The following is a 20,838-nucleotide window of genomic DNA, read 5'->3' as shown; positions in this document are numbered from 1 at the left end:
TAATTAAGGAGACGTTCTGAATAAAAATGAATTAGAGTCATGATTGGGAGGTAATGTAATGAATCTACCTCCCCCAGGCCTGACTTTCTTTGCATTCAGAAAACGACTCAAAGTTACAGCAAGCTTGTATTCTCTCCCTGGGTATTCCTTGTAAGAAACTCCTCAAATCTCAGGAGTTGTCTTTATTTTATAAAGAACCCCTGACTTGCCCTTTATTGTCATATTTGGGGTGAAGAAGTGTATTTTCTGGGGCTTTCTAGGTGGTGATAGTGGGAAAGAACCTGCCTATTGATGAGATAAGAGATAGAAGAGATAACAGGAGACATAAGAGATGGGGCTCTGATCCCTGAATCAAGAAGTTTCCCTGGAGGAGGGCAGGGCAGCCCACTCCAGTATTCTTGCCTGGAGAATCCCGAGGACAGAGGAGCCTGGTGGGCTACAGTCCGTGGGGTAGCAAAGAGTCAGACACAACTGATCGACTTAGCATGCATATGGTGTATTTTCTAGGTGAAAGAATTTTTAGCTTTATTTTTGTTTCAGGTGTTTTTGTCCATCTGTCTTGTGTGTTTCAGAGGAAGGAAGCCAAATCGCCGTGTAACTTGGTAAAGTTTCTGTGATTAGGTGGCCTCTCGAGCAAGTTCAGCGCGTCAGAATGACTGGAGCTAAGCTGCTGTCCTCATTGGCTAGGATAGTGTTCATGGTTGATTCCTCGCTGTGTGCTGGTGTATGATAATTTCCTCCTGTGTTTTCTTTGCTGAGCCCTTGCACACAGCCTTTGCTGTTTGACCAGCACTTGCTCCCAGTGCCAGGCTGCATGTGGGGTCTTAGCTCCTGGACCAGGGATCAAACCCACACTCCCTGCATTGGAAAGCGAAGTCTTAACCACTGGATCACCAGGGAAGTCCCAACAGTAGGTCTTAATTACCTTCTCTTGTGCAGTGTCCAGCACCAGGTCAGCGCTCAGCAAACGCTGGTTTGGATGAATGCTAAAATCCACAAAAGGGAAGTCTCCAGCTACCCTTACACTCTAAACCCATCAGCTTTTAAAAGTCTTTGTCTCCTTACATTCTTTGCCCATCTGCAGATGGTATTTTTGAATAGGTGTTGCCTTATACATACACTTTTCTTACGATTTCATACATGGTATTTTTTATACCCTGTTATCTTCATCATTATCTTCTTAGGGTTGTACAATATCCCATAAATTAGGCACATTGTTTTGTTTAATTATATACTCTTGGGAAATCTTTTTTCTTTCTACATTTTCGTATTTTGGAGGGGGACTCCTTGAAGATTTTATCATGTAAAGTTGTTACTGTTCAGTCACTAAGTCATGTCTGACCCTTTGTGACCCCATAAACTGCAGCATATCCTTCACTATCTCCCAGAGTTTGCTCAAATCATGGCTATTGAGTCAGTGATGCCATCCAACCATCTCATCCTCTGCTGCCCTCTTCTCTTGCCCTCAATCTTTCCCAGCATCAGGGTCTTTTCCAATGAGTTGCCTGTTTGCATCAGGTGACCAAACTATTGGAGCTTCAGCTTCAGCATCAGTCCTTCCAATGAATATTCAGGGTTGATTTCCTTTAGGATTGTGTTTCTTCTTTTATTTATTTAGTTTGTTTTTGACTTATTTGTTTTAGATTAATTCCTCATTATCTTCTCTAAAAATGGAATTATGGGGGAAAGGAAGTCATAGGATTGCGGGTTTGTTGCATGTTGCTAGACCAGATTCCACCCAAATCCACATATACCCAGCAGCCCTCCCCTGTGGTTAGCATTGGTTTACATTGGTGATTTTACTGTGCATTAATCCACAATAAGGCTGATGGTCTTTCAGTTTTCTTATTATAACCTATATAACCTTGATGTCTATCCTATAACCATCATTTCATTCCTTTCTGCTACTGATAACATGGAGACATTTTAAGAATATCTTGTTCTTTCTGCCTCCTTTTGTCATTCTCGAGCTTCCCTAAAGGGCTTCCCTTAACTCAAGTTGCCTCATCGATTCTCAGAATAGCTTACGGACAGCCAAACTGAGTTTTTCTCTGCATTGCTATTCACCTGTTCCAACAGAATTTATTGAGTGAGTCCCTTCTGCATCCTTATGTTGCCCTGGTTTACGTCATATTAAGATCTTATAACAACTTAAATGTGTTTTTGGAATTCCTTTTCCACTTTTTCCATTTTTCCAGTTTAAGACTGGCACCAAGCAGTTTTATTTGATTTTGTGGTTTTATAGTATTGTTTGTAAAACTGGCAGAATGAGAAGCCCACTTTACACTTTCCCCTCCAACATATTTCTTCTTGATTTAGTAGCTCTTTGGTGTGTACAGGCAAATCCTTACCTTTTTTATAGTAGGAGCAATCACGTGTCCTTTATTACATCGCCTTGCGATTTAAACTAAAACTGTGTCCGTGAATTTCTGTGTTTAGCTCAGTCCTTGTCATCAGGTGGTGGTATGAGTCACTTTGAGTCATTTTTAGAACAGAACATTTTCAGATGGTTTTCTATAGGCTATTGGATAATTTTTCTTTTAAAAAAAATAAAATTTAACTTAGGAAACATATCCTTACCTACCTGGAGTCAGAATTGGAAGTTCTAAGTGAAGGTCTATAAACTCAGACCTGGGATATACACTGGGCTATATCTAAGTTTCAACAGAATTATCTGACCAAATTCAGTGCCTGGGGATATTCAGGTGAAAAGGAGGGTTTGAAATACTCGCTGCTTTGCATAGCTTCCAACAGGCAGCTTCTCAGGGGTTCTTTTGGTACCAAGAACAAGAAGAACCAAACAGGGTAGAGGCGGTTCTTGGTTTTTCTCTGAAAAGTGATGCCCATGGCAGATGACCCTGTTCAGAAAACCAGAGTCCTCAGCAAAAGAAACACCAGTTTTGATCCTCAGGCAATTCCTATTTCGAAGTTTCCAGCAAACAGCAGCAACAGCCAGCTCCTTTTCTGTGTCTGTGGTACTTTCTGTTCCCATTGCTATGACAACCGGGGGAGAAAAACTGTGTTCGGGGACCTCTGGATTCTAGCTCCAGAAGGAGGTTCAGGATATTTGTTCAAAGAGCAACAGAGAGCTGTTCCTTTGTACATAGAAGAGAAAAAAGTAATCCTTATGATTCAAGAGAGAAGCGGGTGGAGCTGTCCTTTTCCACTCTTTCACATAAATTATAAGTCTTGACTGCAGCCACCACACCTTTTAAGAAAAGGTCCAGGGCTGTGAAACCCTGTACCACACTGACACCCTACCCTAGTCAACGGGTGGCGAAAGGACAAAAGGAAGGAAGTTTCCCTTTTAAATCCCCAGGAATTTTTTGATGAGATAATATTACAGACCGAAATGTCTCTCCTCCTATTCGTTCCGTGTTTGGCTCTAGTGTAACAGTAACCCACTTAGAAGCAGGCGGCCCTTTTGAAGTTATTTTAAACTTGCAGCAGAGTGTGGAGATATTGTAACCTTGGATAAGAGCTCCACCAGCCCTGGTTTCAGTTTTGCCCTTTCAGACGTGTGGAAAGTGCCCCGGTATATCTCAAGGATTTTGTACTGAGAGCTTCTTAAAGAGCGGGTCTTGGTTTCAAAGCCTGGCTTGATGTCCCGTCCCCAAGGGAGTGTGGTTCTGTTTTCTCCAGTTATTTAACCTTGTCTGACATAGCCTTTTGGCTTTGAAGTTCCCTCTAGTCTTTGCCCATTAAGAAAACAGTGAAACCCTGATAGCCAACCCCAGCAGGCTTCGAGAAATTTGAAGAAGGTCCATCTTCATATTTCAGCATGAAGCCAGACGCTCGATTCCCGGCCCCGACGCTGGCTGGGACTCTGTCCTGCTCATTGTTAGCCATTTGGCCCCGAGCGGCTCCTTGTGGGGAAGTGCAGGTCGGTCATTCAGCACCCCTCCTGGAGGCTATGGGATCTGTCTGTGTCTGGGAGAAAACGGGGCCCCTTAGAACAACCAACTGGCTTGTTGTGCCTGCCACCACTGCAACACCCAAGTCCTCGGCCAACACCAACTCCCTGGTGCCACCCGGAAGTTATTTTGGGCTGTGGGGGTGGCGTGGGCTGCGGGTCCCCTCTGTACCATCCTCCCCATGCCGCGTTCCTGCCATCGCCAACCCTGGGCCTGGGAGCTCCCAAGAGCCGTCCCAGACGGCGCTCCTCCAAGGCCATGGCCCTGCGCAGGCCGCCTGCTGGGTCTCTCTTTGGCCCGATGGAACACTCGCCTGCAGGACCCAGAGAATCTGCTGGAACACCTGGAGGAAGGGGCTTCTGTCCAGCAGTGCCTGCAAAGATCTTAACCAAACCGAAGCACGTATACGTTTATAACAGGCAAAGGGTACTTCATGGCTTTTAATAAAAAAAAAGAGGCTTCCTCCGGGGCACCCGTTGCCATTCCCGATTGCTCTTCTCAGAGGGAACTATTTTCAGGTATTTAGTGGTTTCTTCTACTGTTCACCTCTAGGAATATTTCTAAGTTCCTGTCAATAATTTCTAAATAGCGTGTCTTATACTGCCTCATATTTTAGTCCATTTATACGTTTTTTGACTTCCTCCTATGGAAGATGGAGATTTTGTTCTCTTACCCGCCTCATCCCTTCCACGGCCCCAACCTTCCCGCCTCCCCACCCCACACACACACGTTTCCCATCTCTGCATTTTCTCAGTGTAGTCACATGACAGTGTCTAGATCGGGATTTATATTTTATGGCCGTCACTGTTCCCAAGCAGGTCCTGCGTGCCGTGCCCTGCTGTGGTTTACAGTTCTGGCGTTGACGTTTTGGTTTTATTCCAGAGTTAATAATCGTCCTCTCTGCCTCCATTGCTTTAGTTTGCTGTATAATTATCACATTTCTGTTCAGAACTATAACACTCTGCCCAGTACTGCCAGACCCCCTGGGTGATGACCCAGGCTGTTGATGTTTTGCTTACTGTCTGGTGCTGTCTGCAGTGCTCATCCTTCTGGCCCCATCTGGGCTGCTCACCTGGTCAGCCGGTGGCGTAGCTGTCATTCTGGGATTTCCCTCTATTTTTCTTCTCTGTTGGGTTCCCTGTGCCCTCAATCCAATGCCTGCCTCTTCCCTGCTTTATTCCTTCGTCTTATCGGAGGTGACAGCAACTTCTGAGATCAGACCGGGGCGGGAGAATTTGAAGTTTTGCTTTCTTTTTTATTTAAGGCAAGAAATCCTCTACTCCTCTTCCCCCTCCACCACCCTGATAAAGCCCTGTCCTGGGCCTGGCCCAGGGAAGGGAGGCGGCGTTGTGTTCCCTGCACTTCGAGAGTGCTGTCTGCCCCTGCTAGCCCGGCCATGGTGACCAAGAAGGAGCAGCCTTTGCTCCCCTGCCATTGCCAGGAAATCCTGAGGTCGCCAGTAAAGTCCTGGGAATGTGTTTGGCGACTTGGGGCTCAATGGCTGTAAGAGCCGCCTCTACTAAAGTTCCTGCAGTCGTTTGCTGAAATTCTGACCTGTTTTGTCCTGGTCCCTCACCTAGGCAAACAGAGGCCCAAATGACTTCCAAACAGAGCTGAGGCGTGGTAGCAGTGGTCATTTATTGAGCACCTTTTGGGTGCAAGGTTGTGGGTGGGGTGAAAGGGGACCTCTGAGAAGACTTCTAGAAGCAGCTGCCCATCCCCGAGGAGAAGGTGAAGGAACTGTGGCAAGCACCATGTAAAGCGTTTGGGAACACAGGGGTGGAAGCCGCTAGCTGTATTGGTGCATTTAAGAAAGCTCCATGGAAGGGCTGACCTTGAAACTGGTCTTGAAGGACAGAGGATTCTAGGCAGAAGTGTGACTTGCAAGCAAGCGTGACATGTCTAGAGAAAGTGAAGAAGGAGAGGACTTTCCCACTGATGGAGCATCTGCTGTGAAACTATGATGCTGTGTTCTATCTCATTGACCCCTCACAGCACCCTGTTGAGGCAGATGCTGCTGTTCCCATTTTACAGTTGAGACAATAGAGGTTTACAGAAATTGAGTTATCTGCCCAAGGAGATGTGCCTCGTAAGAGGCAGGTTTCAAAACATGGTTACATGATTCCAAACCTCACATCCTCTCCACCCCCCAAACACCCCTCGGAACAGAATCAGGAGGAAAACAGCAAGAGGCACAATTTCTTCTTTTTTTAAAAAAAAAAATTCTATTATTTGTCTGTACCGGGTCTTAGTTGTGGCACTCAGGATCTTTGATCTTTGTTGTGGCCTGTGGGATCCAGTTCTCTGATTCAGCCTGGGCCCCCTCCATTGGGAGTGCAGAGTCTTAGCCACTGGACCACCTGGGACGTCTCTAGACACAGATTCTTAATGTCAAGCCTCACTATAGAGGACCAGCTGGGAATTTGCCTTCAGTTGACTTAAGCAAGAATGTTGACATCACAAAGTTATTCTGAGAGCGCAAGACCAGAATTACAACACAAGACAGATCTTCTGTTAAATCCTCACACTTTCGGGTAGCTTGTGAATCATTGGCATTGTTCTTCTGTGGGCCCACCCAGGAGTTCTCCTGATCTTCTCATCATTTCAGACTGTCCTTCCCCTCCTTCAGTATTCTGTCTCCAGTGAGTTTTTGTCAAGCTCTGTTCTAGGTTTCTGAGTCTATTTGGTTTTTTCCTTTGTACTTTTGTTAGCTTTGGGTTGGGCAGAAAGTTGGTTTGGGTTTTCCCATAAGATGTTACAGAGCCCATAGCATGGAGCCCTTGGAAAAAGAGGACCCCAGGGTGTGAATGTTTGGAGACCTAGGGCGGCAGACACTTCTGGAAGCTGATGTCGTCATCAGGGCTGAGCTGAGAAAGACCCCATTGGACGGTATCTGGCAGGTGGATGGAAGAGACCAGTTATACCTGAGACGTGGCTGAGGTTGCATTCTCAGGCCGGGTAGTTCAAAGGCCCCTGGGGATTCGAACTAGAGTAAGGCACTCTAAGGAACTCAGCAGAGAGGGAACTCTGGAGAGGAGCCTGGAAGTCAGTGGAGACAGCGAGGTCGGTTTTGGATCGCTGAGATGTGATCTTGGGGGCCCTTGCACCCTTCCTAGGGAAAACAAACCACCCACACCAACCCATGACACCCGCCGGCACTTTACAGAAATTCCTTTTGGTTTTTAAGTCTTTGATCCCTGTTCAGAAGTCAACACCCTTGACAGGGCTGACACTTTGAGCTGCTCGCAGTCACCCCAGCGATGCTCTGAAAGGGAGTCTGGGGTCGGGGGGAAGAGTGGGAGGGCATGGCCGCCAAGAAGGGGAGGGCCCGCTGGGGGGCGCAGGCCAGGGCTCCAGGGGGACCTCAGTGTGTGTGAGGCGTGTGCAGTGGGGATTTCTGCGAGCCCAGGGCATCCCCTCGCTGCCCTCCCATGCCTGCCTGTCCTGCTCCATAGCTCAAGCCTCTTCCCAGCCTGCCAAAGGGCCTCGGTTTTTCCTCCCGCTCCTGCTGCTCTGCTTTCCCGGTACCGCCCTCCCAGGCCCCCTCTTCCTCCCTCTGTCCCTCCATCTCCTCCCCCTCAAAGCCCTTGCTGTTGGCATCAGGCGCGTCAGCGTCATGCTTGAGTCACATCTGCTTCAAGTTGGTTTCTCCTTCACACGTGTACCTGTGCCGTCCCCGACCCAGCATCTCTCAGGATGTGCCCCTTGAGAAAGTGTGAGCATCGTAAGCGCAGCATGGGCTGACCGCCAAAGGGTAGGGAATGCTGGTTTCGGCAAAGGTTGAAACCCTTTTTTTAAACCTCAGGCCCCTGCAGAGCTTTAACTTCCAGATGTAGATCCTGAATCCGCAGGCCCTGTTGCTCTGCCTTCCTTGCTTGTGCAGAGCTGCCGGTCATCGGGCGGGGCTAGGACTCTGAGGACAGGGTCTCCTGAAGGGTCACAGGGCTAGCTTAGGCTCCAGAGGAGTGAAAATCATGTCGTCCTACACTGTGGATCCCCGTGTTGACTGAGGACAGTAGTTTCTGAGTAAATTCTTGGGACATTAAAGAAAAAATCTTTTAACATTTATTTAATAATTTGGCTGCACCAAGTCTTAGCTGTGGCATGCAGGATCTAGTTCCCTGACCAGGGATTGAACCTTGGGCACCCGCATTGGGAGCTCAGAGTCTTAGCCACTGTACCACCAGGGAAGTCCCCCCAAAAGATTTTTTATTTCAGTAAAACTGATAGCAAGTTTACCATTTAAGCCATTTTAAAGTATACAATTCAAAGTCCCTCTGAATGTCCATAAATACCAAAATTCCTTCCCCGAGAAGAAAATTAGATAGGAATTTGGCATGTATCCTTTCTAAATTTTGTTTTTGAGAATTTATATTCATAAATATATCAGTAAGAAAGACATCTAAAATTCTGTGTGTGTCAAACTGTATGTAGTTTTCAATTTCCTTTTGTATGTCACTGTGATTTGATGTGTCTGTAGCTCAGCCTCATCTCTTTAAACTGCTATGTAAGGTTCAAAATCTGAATAAAGCACAATCTATGAGCCCTCTTTTTTTAAAAAAAGTATACAGTTCAGAGGCATTTAGTCCATTCACAATGTTCACATATCCATTACTATCATCTGATGCCAAAGCATTTTTATCCATAAAATGAGTGGGGGATAAGGAGGATGTTTTAAGTTTCCTATTTGCTGCTGTAACAAGTTACGTCAAACCGAATGGGTTAAAGCAACACAGACTGACCCTCGCATATTTCTGGAGGTCAGAAGTGAAAAAAATGGGTTGGCAGGGCTACATTCGCTCTGGAGGCCTGCGAGAGAACCCTTTTCCTTGTCTTTTCTAGCTTCTGGAAGCTAACCACCTGCTTTCCTTGGCTCCTGGCTCCCACCTCCATCTTCAAAGCAAATCACTCCAACCTCTGCTTCCCCGGTCATTTCTCCCCTACTTGCACGATTTCCCCTTTTCCTTGTAAGGACCCTTGTGATTACATTGGGCTCACCCAGGTAATCCAGGACATCAAAGTTCATCACATCTCTAAGTCTCTTGTGTCTTTTAAGATAACATAGTCCCAGGCTCTGTAGATTAGGGCATTGATCTCACCTGGCTAACTTGGTGGGTTCTTCGGTCTCTTGTGTCTCTAACACGCCACGAACCTAAAGACATATTTCTTCCGGTTATTTAAAGAGCTTAGCACTGTGATAGACCCCTTAACGTCGTGGTAGGTTATGTTTATCCTCGAGGACCTCCTCTTCTCGGATGGTTATCAGGGATTTTTCCGTCTGAGACCGGACTCAACACTAAGAACTGTGAGCGCAAATGGCAGCATCATTCTGTGTTCAGGCTTCCACCGACGTCACTTTTCCTGGTAAAAATTTGACCAGCTCTTCTAACTATCTCTGATTTTGTGCTTTGCCAAATTTTGGAAAAAAAAAAAAACCTCAAAAGGCTGTCACCCATCTCCCAGTAACCAGGAGTGGCCTTTACACGGCCTGTTAATTTTACCGCCGATGCTGCCCCATGTCTGCTGGTCTCTCCATGAATTCCTCACTTTTCTAGGTCCTCTTGCATCAGCTGAAGTAGATGTGTTGTTCAGGTCTGGAAGCCAAATAATCTGGGATGCTGCCACTGACCGTCACGGTATTTCACAGTGATTTAGACCGGCCCTTACGTGGGAGTTAAGCTATTTGTCTTTTCCTGCTTCCCATCAGGTGGCGTCCGCCTTGGGTGACCGCTCCTTACAGAGCAGGGAGACAGCGTCCTACAGTCTATTTGTAGAGGTCCTGCTGTGTTCTCCCCAGGGGTTCGGCTCATTGTGCTGAAATAGAATCCCCCGAGGGTTGAAAAACGCATTCCCCACCCCCATATGCTTTGCAGTTTCGAGGGTGCTTTTGACTGTGCTGTCTGAGACAGGCACTGCGGGAGCCCCGCAGATCTGCGGCCTGCCCACTGAAGCTTTCTCCCCGCTTGTTTCCCAGATGCACCCACTGGGCCTGTGTAATAACAATGACGAAGAGGACCTGTACGAATACGGCTGGGTAGGAGTGGTGAAACTGGAACAGCCGGAGCTGGACCCGAAACCATGCCTCACTGTCCTCGGCAAGGTAAGCCCCAGGCCCTCCTCCCACCTGCCCCGGTTCTGACCCCGGTGTCGTCCGCGCCCTCAAATAGCGGGGTACGGAGCAGAGCCCCTGTTGGCACAGCGCTCTTTCCTGGCGGAAGTCGTGTGTTGGGGCAGCCCCCCCCACCCCCGGGGTGGTCAGCGGCTTGGACACTGGTAGCAGCTGCAGCCGCAGAGTGGCCTCCACCCTTGTCCACCGTGTGGCCTCGGGCAGGTCTCTCGCCCTCAGGGATTCCCAGTTTCTTATCGGAAAACCGGGTTGATCATAGAGATTCACAATCCTTGTCTTACACCGCGGGGGCCAGATATTTCAGAATTCTGAGGTTTTGGGGGCGCTCAGGTGCACATGTTTTGTATTGAGGAGACGTGGGGCGGCCCTCAGTAACCAAGCACATGCAAAGTGTGTAGCTGCCTGCACGGATATTCACATTTAGTGGCACAACTGGAATCTAAATAGCCCAGTGTTAGTTCAGGGCCCTGATGTTTTGCTGCCAACTGAGTTATGGAAAAACCTGGGGGTTGTGGAGCTTTTTTGGTTTCAGAATGGCAGACAGCAATTATGGTCCTGTCTTAGAACTTACCTCACAGGATGGTCAGGAGGTGAGACGGGAGACAAGCGTGTAGCAGAGAGAGTGCTCCAGAAGTGTCTGCCGCCATGGACTGTTCCGTTCTTCCCCTTAGAAGTACTTTATAAAAACAAAAAACAACTCTTTGAGGGTCAGCATTACCTCTGGTTGCGGTATGAGTTAAAAGATAAGAGATCCATTTATTTTGGAAAACCATCTGTCAGTGATCTTAAAATACAACAGATGACATCTTGTTTTAAACCGGATCGTTTTGGTAAGAGAAAGGTTTGGAGAAAGCTGCTAGGACTTTGGTTGGAGGAACGGGGGTGCAGCCTAAGGATAAGTGTTATCTCTTGGATGTTTTTCTATCTTCTCAGAAGCAGCTGTTCTAGGTATCACGGGGAGAGAACTGGAGAGAACTGGAGGGGCGGGGGGAAACAGTCCTGGTTCTGACCTCCTGAGGAGATTCAGCCCAGAGCAGAGTGGTTCTGATACAGGGCACTTGAGAGAGAGCCTTTTCCAACACTTGAAAATGTCCCAGGGGACTTGCCTGGTGGTCCAGTGGCTAAGACTCCACGTTCCCAATGCAGTGGGCCTGCGTTCGATGCTGGTCAGGGAACTAGACCCCACATGCCCCAATTAAAGAGTTTGCATGCTGCTGTTAAAGATCCCGCATGCCGCAACTAAAGGCCCGGCACAGCCACATAAATAGCTGAATACTAAAAAGAAAGAAAGAAAATGTCCCAGTCAGTGTCTTCTTGAAGAATTCTGGCCCAGAAGACCCTCATGGATCTGTGATGTTTGCATCCCACCTGTCTTCTGCATAGCTTCCAACCACTTGTCAAGTTCCCCTGCCTTCTTCTTTAAGTATCTGTCTTTGGCTGTGCTGGGTCTTCCCTGCCATGAGGGCTCTTCTCTAGTTGCGGTGCACGGGCTTCTTCTTACGGTGGCTTCTCTCGTTTCGGAGCACGAGCCCTAGGGCGCGTGGGCTTCAGTTGTTGTGGCACGTGGGCTTCGTTGCTCTGAGACGTGTGGGATCTTCCCAGATCAGGGATCGAACCTGTGTCTCCTGCATTGGCAGGGGGATTGTTTACCACTGAGCCACCAGGGAACACCCTCCCCGACCCGACCCCCCCTCCCGCCCCGCCCCACCCCGACCCCCAGCCACCCTTTTATAGAAGAAGAAGGAAAAACAAAAAAACCCACAGGAACTATTGCCTGTTTGGTTTACAGTTCACGAAGTCCATTCGATGTGTTTCAGGCGGCCCAGGCCCCATCCTTCACCGTTTAAATAGGTGGCCATGCTGCCTAATGACGCTCGGAGAGCAGCGACCCCCTCGAGAGCACATTAGTGTTTTCCTAGGAGTAATGCCAGCTACAGCCAAAGCCTGGGCACAGTGCTCTCCTTGTAGGTCATACTCCCCTAATAGAATATTTTCCTCTGTACTGAAGCTGCTGCTCCGCAGGGCTCAGCGGCTCGGCCGGGTTTGCTCTGACCCAGTCGGGTGGGCCTCCACCCGCGGGTCTGTCACGTCTGTAAATGGGCTGGAACAGGGCCCCCTCGGGCCCCACCCGCCATGGTCCCAGTCCGAGAACCCATCTGCTGCTCCTCTGCCTGGAACAGCCACGGAGTGGGTGTGACTTGAGTTGTGTGTGGCTTGGCCTGCCGGCCCGTGAAGCCAGAGGGAATAAAAACCTTTGACGTATACTGCACCGTTAAGTATCTGTCATGTTTATTCCTTCACCAAGTAGTTATTGAATGCAGAACCTCAGCACGAGATTCTGCCTACTTGCAAGCAGCAGGCCGCACCACCCCCCACCCCTTGTCCCCGCTGCCTTGGTTCTGTTTGGAGGGGCTGTGTGGTGGCCAGGCAGTATTCACACGTGGTTAGTGACTGAAATTTGGCTTAACACCCGCATAAAATCATGAGCAAAACCACCAGGGCCAGACACAGCAGGGCAGTTTCGCATTTGCCTAAAACCTGGGTTGATTACCCGGAGTCAGGCCTCTCTCCCTCTCTCCTTCCTCACCTCTCTCCCTCCCTCCCTGTCTTCTGCCCTCTCACCCTCTTCTTCAGTGTCTTTTTTTTTTTTTTCCAGCTTCAGGTTTATTTACTTTGCCAGCTGCGCTTTCTTTCTTCCCGAGCCCCTAAGCAAGCGCAGTGGTAAGAGGGTAATGCGGGATGAGCAGGGTGGTCCTCACGGCTGGCCCTCCCCGCCATGGACACTCGGCGTGGTTTTTTGTACTCAGGTGCTTCCCTCTGCTCTCAGCGGCGAGGGCAAGAAGGAGGGTGGGCAGCAAGGACTTTCACAAAAGGAAGAAGCGGCAGCCAAGTCCCCATGGGGGTGTGGGTGGGCCCCCTCCTCCTCCTGTGGATGTTGAGACTTGTTGAAAACCATAGAAGGGAGGGTCCGCCAGCATCTGGAAGGGCCTGTACGGGGAGGGGGAGACACAGACCCTTCTCCCTCCCCTGTCACCCACTCCCTTCACCTACCCACCCCCTTCACCTACCCGCCCACAGAAAATGCCATGGGGCGAAATGCTGAAATACCGGAGGAATGTCCTAAATTAAAACAACGTTAAATGCCTCTCCAGGAGTTCAAATAAAGTTTCATTTTAAGAGTGAAAGACATAAACTCATCACCTGGGTTTATTACTGAGTGCTTTTGAACTGCTCAAAAAAAGGGAACACTGTAACCTCAAGAGAGAAAAGTGATTTACGATCACCTCCTTATAATCTTTTTGATACTGGGGGAGGCAAAGGCAGACAGTTGGATCAGCCCGGGGGCTGGGGGAGGGGGTGCAACGTTGGGGTGGGGGTGAGATGCCCCACCCCACCCCCGCCCCCCAGAATGCAGCAGGTCAGGGCTCCAGGCCAGACCCCGGGCAAGTCCCTTCCGCTTCCTGGGCCTCTCTGTTCCACGTCATGTAATGAGGCTGTCCTGGGTTCCTTGCTTGTCTGATATGTTGAACTTCTGTATCATATTAAAAAGCTTCCCTTGAGATTCTTTCAGAGATTTCTAGTTGTGACACTAAAAGATTGGCTATGTTACCTGCGACGATTAAAAGAGAATAAAGTAGACATTTCTGAGCATCTTGCTTTTGAAAGTAAGGGTCTTCAACCATCTCCAAAGTTGTAAGAGTCTGTGTTTAGGCCCCAGGCATTTCAGCCCTTCAACTCAGCAGTGTTTATTGTATAAAGCATCCTATGGGGAAGGTAAGACATTGTGCGTCCACCGCATGGACAGCCTCGTGGCAGGGAACACACTAGGCCTGCTCAGATCCAGCACAGCTCACCCGGCCCGGAGTCACCAAACATGGAAGCAGGGCAGAGCTCCGTCCCCCACACCCCACGCTGGAGGGGACTCTTGGGGTTCTGAAGCACAGGATGGTCAACAGGCTTGAACTTGGCTCTTGCCAGTCCTCAGGAGGACAGCGCCAAGTTAGCAGAAAGACAAGAAAAGCAGGTGGCTTAAGTCAAAGAGAACCCAGCTTTGGCTGAGTGGCCTCGGAACAGCCCCTTCAGTTTTTGGAGCCTGTTCTCACGGGGGCTCAGGCCGCCCCTGTCATTGTGGCGGGAGTTCTGCGGGGAGTCCCGAGCACAGTGCCTGGCCCTCGGTGGACGCCCCGTGAGGGCGTGACAGCAGCCCCCCTGTGCTGGGTACTCGCCGAGGGCCGAGAGCGTCGCACGCGGCGTCTCCTCCCGTTGTCAGGCCGACTCTGGGGCCGTGTCTAGATCCCCATCCTGTGCTGAGGACATCTCAATGTCTCCTGAGATCGGACGGCTCCCAGGGGCTGAGCTGAGATTGTCTTCCTCTTGCCTCCTGTTGTCTTTGCCGGGTTCTCTGGATTTAAGAATCGGATGTGCTTCAGTGGTTACTGGCCGTTTGAGGAGTGCCGGTTCTATTGAGTAGAAACCCCTCTTGCGCTGTGTTGAGCCCAAAGAGGGATCCACTCCTGAGGTCCTGAGTGTTGTTGGGGAGCCCGAGATGGGGGTGCCGTGCTCCTCCACAGCTGCCAACCACGGGGCTAAGTGCCGGGGCCCCTCCCCGAGTCTTCTGGGCGTCTGCTTCATTTCACCCCACTCGCTATCTCCTTGGTGGAAAATAGGGCCCCAGTATCCCTTGGTCCGATGCATCTTGGATCAGGTGCTCCCTTCAGTCTGTCAGCTGTGATCTGGGGCTGGGAACATGCTGGAACTGCCCAGCTGTATGTGTGTGTGTGTGTGTGTGTGTGTGTGTGTGTGTGTGTGTGTGTGTGTTGGGGGTGGGACAGGTGGACAATGCACTTTCCAGAAGGAAGCTGGCGGGGGGCAGCGCTGGGCTTCTGCCCCTCAGCAGTCCCCTCTGGCACCAGATCACGTGTGCGCTCACAAGCCGCCGCGAGACGGCCTCAGCTTCTCCAGAGCTGCTCAGAGAGACACCAGTGGAAAGGGCCCGTTCTGGTTCCTGCGCCCGGAGGAGCTGCTTCCTCTCGTCCTGAACCGAGGACCTGTCCCCGGACAGGTGGTGGTGGCTGGGAGTGTGGAGCTGGAGGGGCTGTGGGAGGGGGTGAGGTGGGTGGGGAGAAGGGGAGCAGGTTCCTTGGTGGGTATTGAAAGCTGATGGGGCAGGAAGAGGCTTTCAGATGAGAGGGTTTCATCTCCATCCCCCGGGAAGCTGGGAGCCACTGAAGGTTTGCCGGGGAGTTCACTTGGCAGCGGTGTCTAGGTCTAGGGAGAGGGTCAGTCAGGTTGCTGTGCTGGCGGATGCTTCCGGAGCTGAATGGGCCCAGACACCAAGGCTTTGGGAGCGCTGATGAGGTTCTAGCCGATGACGTTGACCTCGCGTTCGCCCTCAGATCTCCCAAGTCTCCACCCAGCCTCTTCTGTTCCCACCTGCGGTGGCTGCCTGGCCGAGCACCGCAGGCAGACGCTGCTGGGAACCACCGTCCCGTGAGACTGAGCTCCGGGAAACCCAGGGGTGAGGGGTCGGTGAACGGAACCCCACGTCCAGCCCTTGGAGTGTTTCTTGGTAACTTCTTCTAGAGAACAAGTCCCTTGGTGCCCAAAGCGGCTGCAAGACAGAAAACAGAATCAAAGGAATTCACTGTTTTTAAGATGGCTGGGAGGAGCGGGAACATGTAATGGTTAAGATTTGGGTTTAGTCACCAAACTAACCTGAATTTAAAGCCCAGTTCCAGCCCCCAGATCCACGTGGCCTGGGACGGTCACCAAACCTCTCTGCCCGATTCCACCTTCCCGAGACAGGAGGGACCGCAGGGGAGAGTGTATGCTGGGTTCACGCACGGCCAGAGACACAAATCAACTAGCGGCTCTTGGTGCCCAAGTTCCCTTCCTTTCTCCCTCCCCGCTTCCCTTATTATCCTTTGGTTGCTTTCAGCACTCACAGTGCCGTTACTTAAGTAGTCAAATCCTTAGAGACAGAAGTAGAGTGGTGGTTGCCAGGGCTGCGGGGAGGAGAGGATGAGGAATTAGTGTTTAACGGGGCCAGGGTTTCAGAGAGGGGGTGGAAGAGTTCTGGAAATGAATGGCGGGGGGTGGACGGGGGGCGGGGGTCATCGTGCCCTCCGCGTCCAGGGTTCGGTCACAGGTGGGTGTCCCCTGCAACCCTGGGGGCCCTGACCCCTAGGCCAAGCCCAGCCTAGCGCCCCTGGGAATGAGATCCCCGGCTGCATCTCAAGAGCCAGAGGAAGGTACTGGCCGACTGGAGCAGGGTCTCAGAGCAGCCACCCCTATCCCGGGCGCTGATGGGAAGTGAGTGTGAAATTTGCCACATACCTGACCTCAGGGCTCTGTGACTACACCGCTCATTGCCATGGTATCCCCAGAAGCACCTGTGTTTGGGACACTTACCTGTGTCACACCTTCCCAGAGCATGTCACCTGGGACTTCTTACTGCAGTGATTCTGACCTGGGGTGGGGGTGGGGGGCAGGAAAACGCGTGCACGCACACACCCCTCCCTAAGGTCATCTGGCAGCATCAGGAGACATGTTTGGTTTTAAGACAAATAGCCAGGAGAGGGTGGGGGTGGGGCTGCTGCTGGCATCCAGCAGGTGGATGCTGGGGATGCTGCTTTGCTGCTCAGCACCCCTCAATGCACAGGCCAGGCCCCCCTATAAGCCAAGTACACTCTGGCCCCAGATGTTCACTGGCGTCACTGTTGAGAAGTCCCGTCTCTCTGGGACACGTGCCGTCTCCCTTAGCAGACCCTTAATTCCCACTTCTTCCTTGACTTCTCTGCCCACTAGCCTCTGGTACAAAGGCAGGTCTGTGGTGTCTGTGGCGTGTTGGCTGAAGTGCGTGATCAGTGTCAGGGCACGTTTGTTTCCACGTGAGGAGTGCGGGGAGCAGGCTTTGCACGGATGCGTCGTGCCTTCACCACCCGGGCCCCCTGCACTCCTCCATGAGCCTCACCCTGGGCCGGTTCACCTCCCTCTGTCTTCGTTTCTCCATTCCGTGCTCCGTAAAGAGCGTTGTGTGAATACCCTCCTCAGAGGGTGTGAATACTCGGCAAATATCAGTTTCCTCCCCGCTCTAAACATACTCCTGAGATGAGGTGGGTTTCTGGCTGGAGAGGAAGTTTGGAAGGCTCCTCAGATTTATTTTAAGGAGCACTTGGGTACATACCTCCCATATTTGGTTAAAAAGGAAAGCAAGAAAGGAACTTAGTAAAAGAAATCAGATCAGGAAGACAAGATTGGCATGATATGAATGGAAAAAGGAAAATCTCAGGGAATACCACTTTGCTTCTCACGTCCTGTGTCTGGTTTGAAAGTCACAAACTTTAAATGTGATGCTTTTCTTCTTCACCTAAATCTTCCAGGAACCTCTTGGTTAACAGGCTATATTAAGCACAAGACTTTTTTTTTTTTTTTAAGCTAGATCTGAGACATTTTCAGCTATAAAAGGCTAACCGAAACTTTTCTTTGAAATTCCCTGAAAGGCTTCAGGCAGTTTTGACGGTAGAGCGAGTGAATAAAACAAAATAATGTTTCTGGTGGTCTGAGGCTGCTGGCCACCTCCCTGGACCGGGGGAAGTCTGGCTCACAGCACTCCTCTGGCCACTGTCCCCTCCAAGTGAACCAGGCTCTCAAGAGAGCAGAGGCCACAAGCAAGGCTGTCCTAGGAAACGGGCTGGTGTGACAGGCCAGCAGGAAAGATCATCAGAAGTAGCTAATGGGGCTTCCCCGGTGGTCCAGTGGTAAAGAATCCACCTGCCAATGCAGGGGGCACTGGTTCGATGCCTGGTCCGGGAAGATCCCACCTGTCTCGGGGCAACCATTGAACCTGGGCTCTAGAGGCCACGTGTAGCCATGAAGACCCAGTGTAGCCAAAAATAAACAAACAAATAATTACATTTTTTAAAGTAGCTGATGACTGTCTACTTTTGAGAGGCCATTCTGAATTATAAATGAAGTTAGAACCTAGCACAGTAAGTCATGGTAATATCTATAGAGACAGTCCCAAGCCGGGCGACCTGCATCTCTCATACCTGGACACCAGCCCCAAGGCTCCATCTACTTTCTGTTCTCATCTCCTCTCAGCCCAGGCTGGGCAGAGAGTCCCACTGGGTACAGACGCGGAGGAGCAGGGATGCTGGCCAGATTTGTCTGCTAACTGTGGACAGAAGCCATTTCTCTGCCTCATTGTCTTTCAAGTTCATTCCCTGTATAGAAAGCACTGTATTTCATCTGATAAAAGGTAGCATTCTGCTTTGGTGATCTTACTTTCCAAATCAGACTTCAGGTCCTAAAGAGTACCAACACATTCCAGTAGTTCTAAGCACTGCTGGATAAAATAAATTTCTAGTCTGCCTGAAAATCTTGGGCTGTTTTTCCTCATCTGCCCATGGAATTCTCCAGACAAGAATACTAGAGTGAGTAGCCATCCCCTTCTCCAGGGGATCTTCCCGACCCAGGGATACGAACCTGGGTCTCCTGCATTGCAGGCAGATTCTTTACCGTCCGAGCCCCCAGGGAAGCTCATAAAGCACGCAGCCTTCCCTGTTACACTTTACCCCATTGCTGATGGATTTGCACAAGCGTGCTGCGTGTTAAGTTGCTTTTTAGTTGTGTCCGACTCTGTGCGACCCTAAGGACTGTAGCCCACCAGGCCTCTCTGTCCATGGGATTCTCCAGGCAAGAATACTGGAGTGGATTGCCATGCCCTTCTCCAGGGGATCTTCCCAACCCAGGGACCGAACCCGCGTCTCTTACGTCTCCTGCATTGGCAGCCAGGTTCTTTACCCACTAGTGCCACCTGGGAAGCCCATTTCACAAGTATCAACTCTTAAATGAACCTCAGAGAAAAGAATATGGAATTTGCCAGGAACCTTTGTTATTTTGGCTCAATCCTTAGAAATCAAATTTTAAAGCGGTTAGCTTCAAAATCTTTTTTTTTTTTAAGTCTGTTTGTAAACATAGTAAATTGTTTGTTTTTTGTTTGCTATTGGCTGTAAAGTTGGATTAAGGGTTGGATAAAGGGGTCTCGCTTGCCCTGTGGCATGTGGGACCCCTGCCCTTGCAGTGGAAGCTCCAAGTACTGTTTATATAACCAACAATTTTCTGGTCCCTTTGCCTTTTTTTTAAAGCAATATAATAATTTTACACAATCCTATATTCCTAGTGCCAAGAACAGTGCCTAGGACATATATTGGGCACTTGGTAGATATTTGTTGCATGAAACAATTATGGATTGTTTAAAAACCAAAGGGGAAAATCCGACTTTCATTTTGCTCCTTTAATTCAAGTACTGTCAGTCTTGGTGTATTCCCTCCCAGTCTTCCAGGGAATCCAAGTCTGATTTTTAATGTAATTATTATGACGGTGTGCATCTCTATTCTGCCTAAAACCTAATCACACATGCTAGTCATTTGACCAGTTTGCTGTTATTTTTGTAACCTGTCATTTCATTTGCTGCATAACATGACAGTAGAACACGCCATGATGAAGTTGACCCCCAGGGTTCAGTAATTAGATTGCTTCTGTTTTATTTTTAATCCTCACAAAGAAGCCACACTGAAACCTTTTTTCATGTAAAATGGACATTCAGGGTTTTTTTTTTTTTTCCTCTTTGAATTATTCTCTCATGGTAATATTCCAGGAGCAGATCATAGATCAAAGGACATAAACAATTTTTAATGACTCTTGCTGCAAACAGTTGCAAATTGCTTTTCAGGAAAGTTCCCTCAGTTTACCTTGCCACTAGTGAAGTAAGTATGAACCATTTTCCACAGAAACAAATGCTAACATTCACCGTTACAGTTAATATGTTTCTTTACCGATTAGAAAGGTAAAAATAGTACTTCATTGTTTCCTTTGCATTTCTTTGATTATCAGCAAGCATTAAGTGCCAAGCATCTTTTCATCTACTAATTAAATTTCCTCTCTTGTGAATTGTCTACTCTGGCTGCTTGCTCATTTGTGGGTAGATCTTAATGTAGTTTTTTTTTTTTATAGCAGTGTATTAATTTCTTGTTTGGAATGTTTTTATTTTTTTTATTTATTTATTTTGGAATGTTTTTTAACTGGCCCTTTTATTTACTAATTTTGTCTGTTGCTTTAGCTTTCTTGGCATGCAGAAGTTTAAAGGTTTTACGTAGCCATCACTCCTTCATGATTTCTTCTATTGCTTTTAAAGTTAATTATTTTCTCCCCTCCCTTGCAAGCTTAGAATCATTTTGCCTTGTCTACTGTTTCTGTTATCACTGTTTTTCTTTTAATATATTACATCCTTAAATCACTCAATTAATTTTGATGTGTAACATCAGGGAGTGGCTAAGTAGAGTCTCTCCCTTTCTTAAAGTTGTCATTTCCTTTGTTTTATGTATCTTCCTCCTTTAAAAAGATAACATATTCTGTCCTACTGAAACCTATAGCAGACAGCGTTATCTACTGTCAGATTCTGTATTCCTTTTAGGGCCAATAACACTGTTTTAATTTTTGTTGTTTTAGAACATAGTCCCCGAGTTAAGTAAAATATGCTTGTTTGCAAACACTTTTTTTTTTTTGGCAAATTTATTTAGTTACTTAATTTTGGCCATGCTATGCAGCATATGGAATTAGTTACTAAGGAATCGAACCCACTCCCCCTTTAGCAGAAGCTGCAGAGTGGACTTAACCACTGGACTGCTGGGGAAGTCCTGCTTACAGAAACATTTAAAAGAATTAATCCATTGGTAAATCAACAAAGCACAGGCCTGCTGTTGCTATTCTTTAGACCAGGGAATTCTGATTACA

At 48.9% G+C, this 20,838-nt stretch overlaps 1 protein-coding gene across 1 annotated transcript in view; it reads left to right on the top strand.

The window, feature by feature from the left end:
• The window catches only part of ZNRF3 (zinc and ring finger 3), a 144,522-nt gene that overhangs the window by 74,663 nt on the left and 49,021 nt on the right, over positions 1-20,838 (top strand). Inside the window, exon 2 of the mRNA XM_043437545.1 lies at positions 9,889-10,014. Coding sequence (XP_043293480.1) covers positions 9,889-10,014 — 126 coding nt within the window. The remainder of the gene's footprint in view (positions 1-9,888; positions 10,015-20,838) is intronic.

This window comes from Cervus canadensis, chromosome 1, assembly GCF_019320065.1.
Source record: "Cervus canadensis isolate Bull #8, Minnesota chromosome 1, ASM1932006v1, whole genome shotgun sequence".
NCBI classification, from domain to species: Eukaryota; Metazoa; Chordata; class Mammalia; order Artiodactyla; family Cervidae; genus Cervus; species Cervus canadensis.
This window is presented reverse-complemented; position numbering and strand designations above follow the sequence as displayed.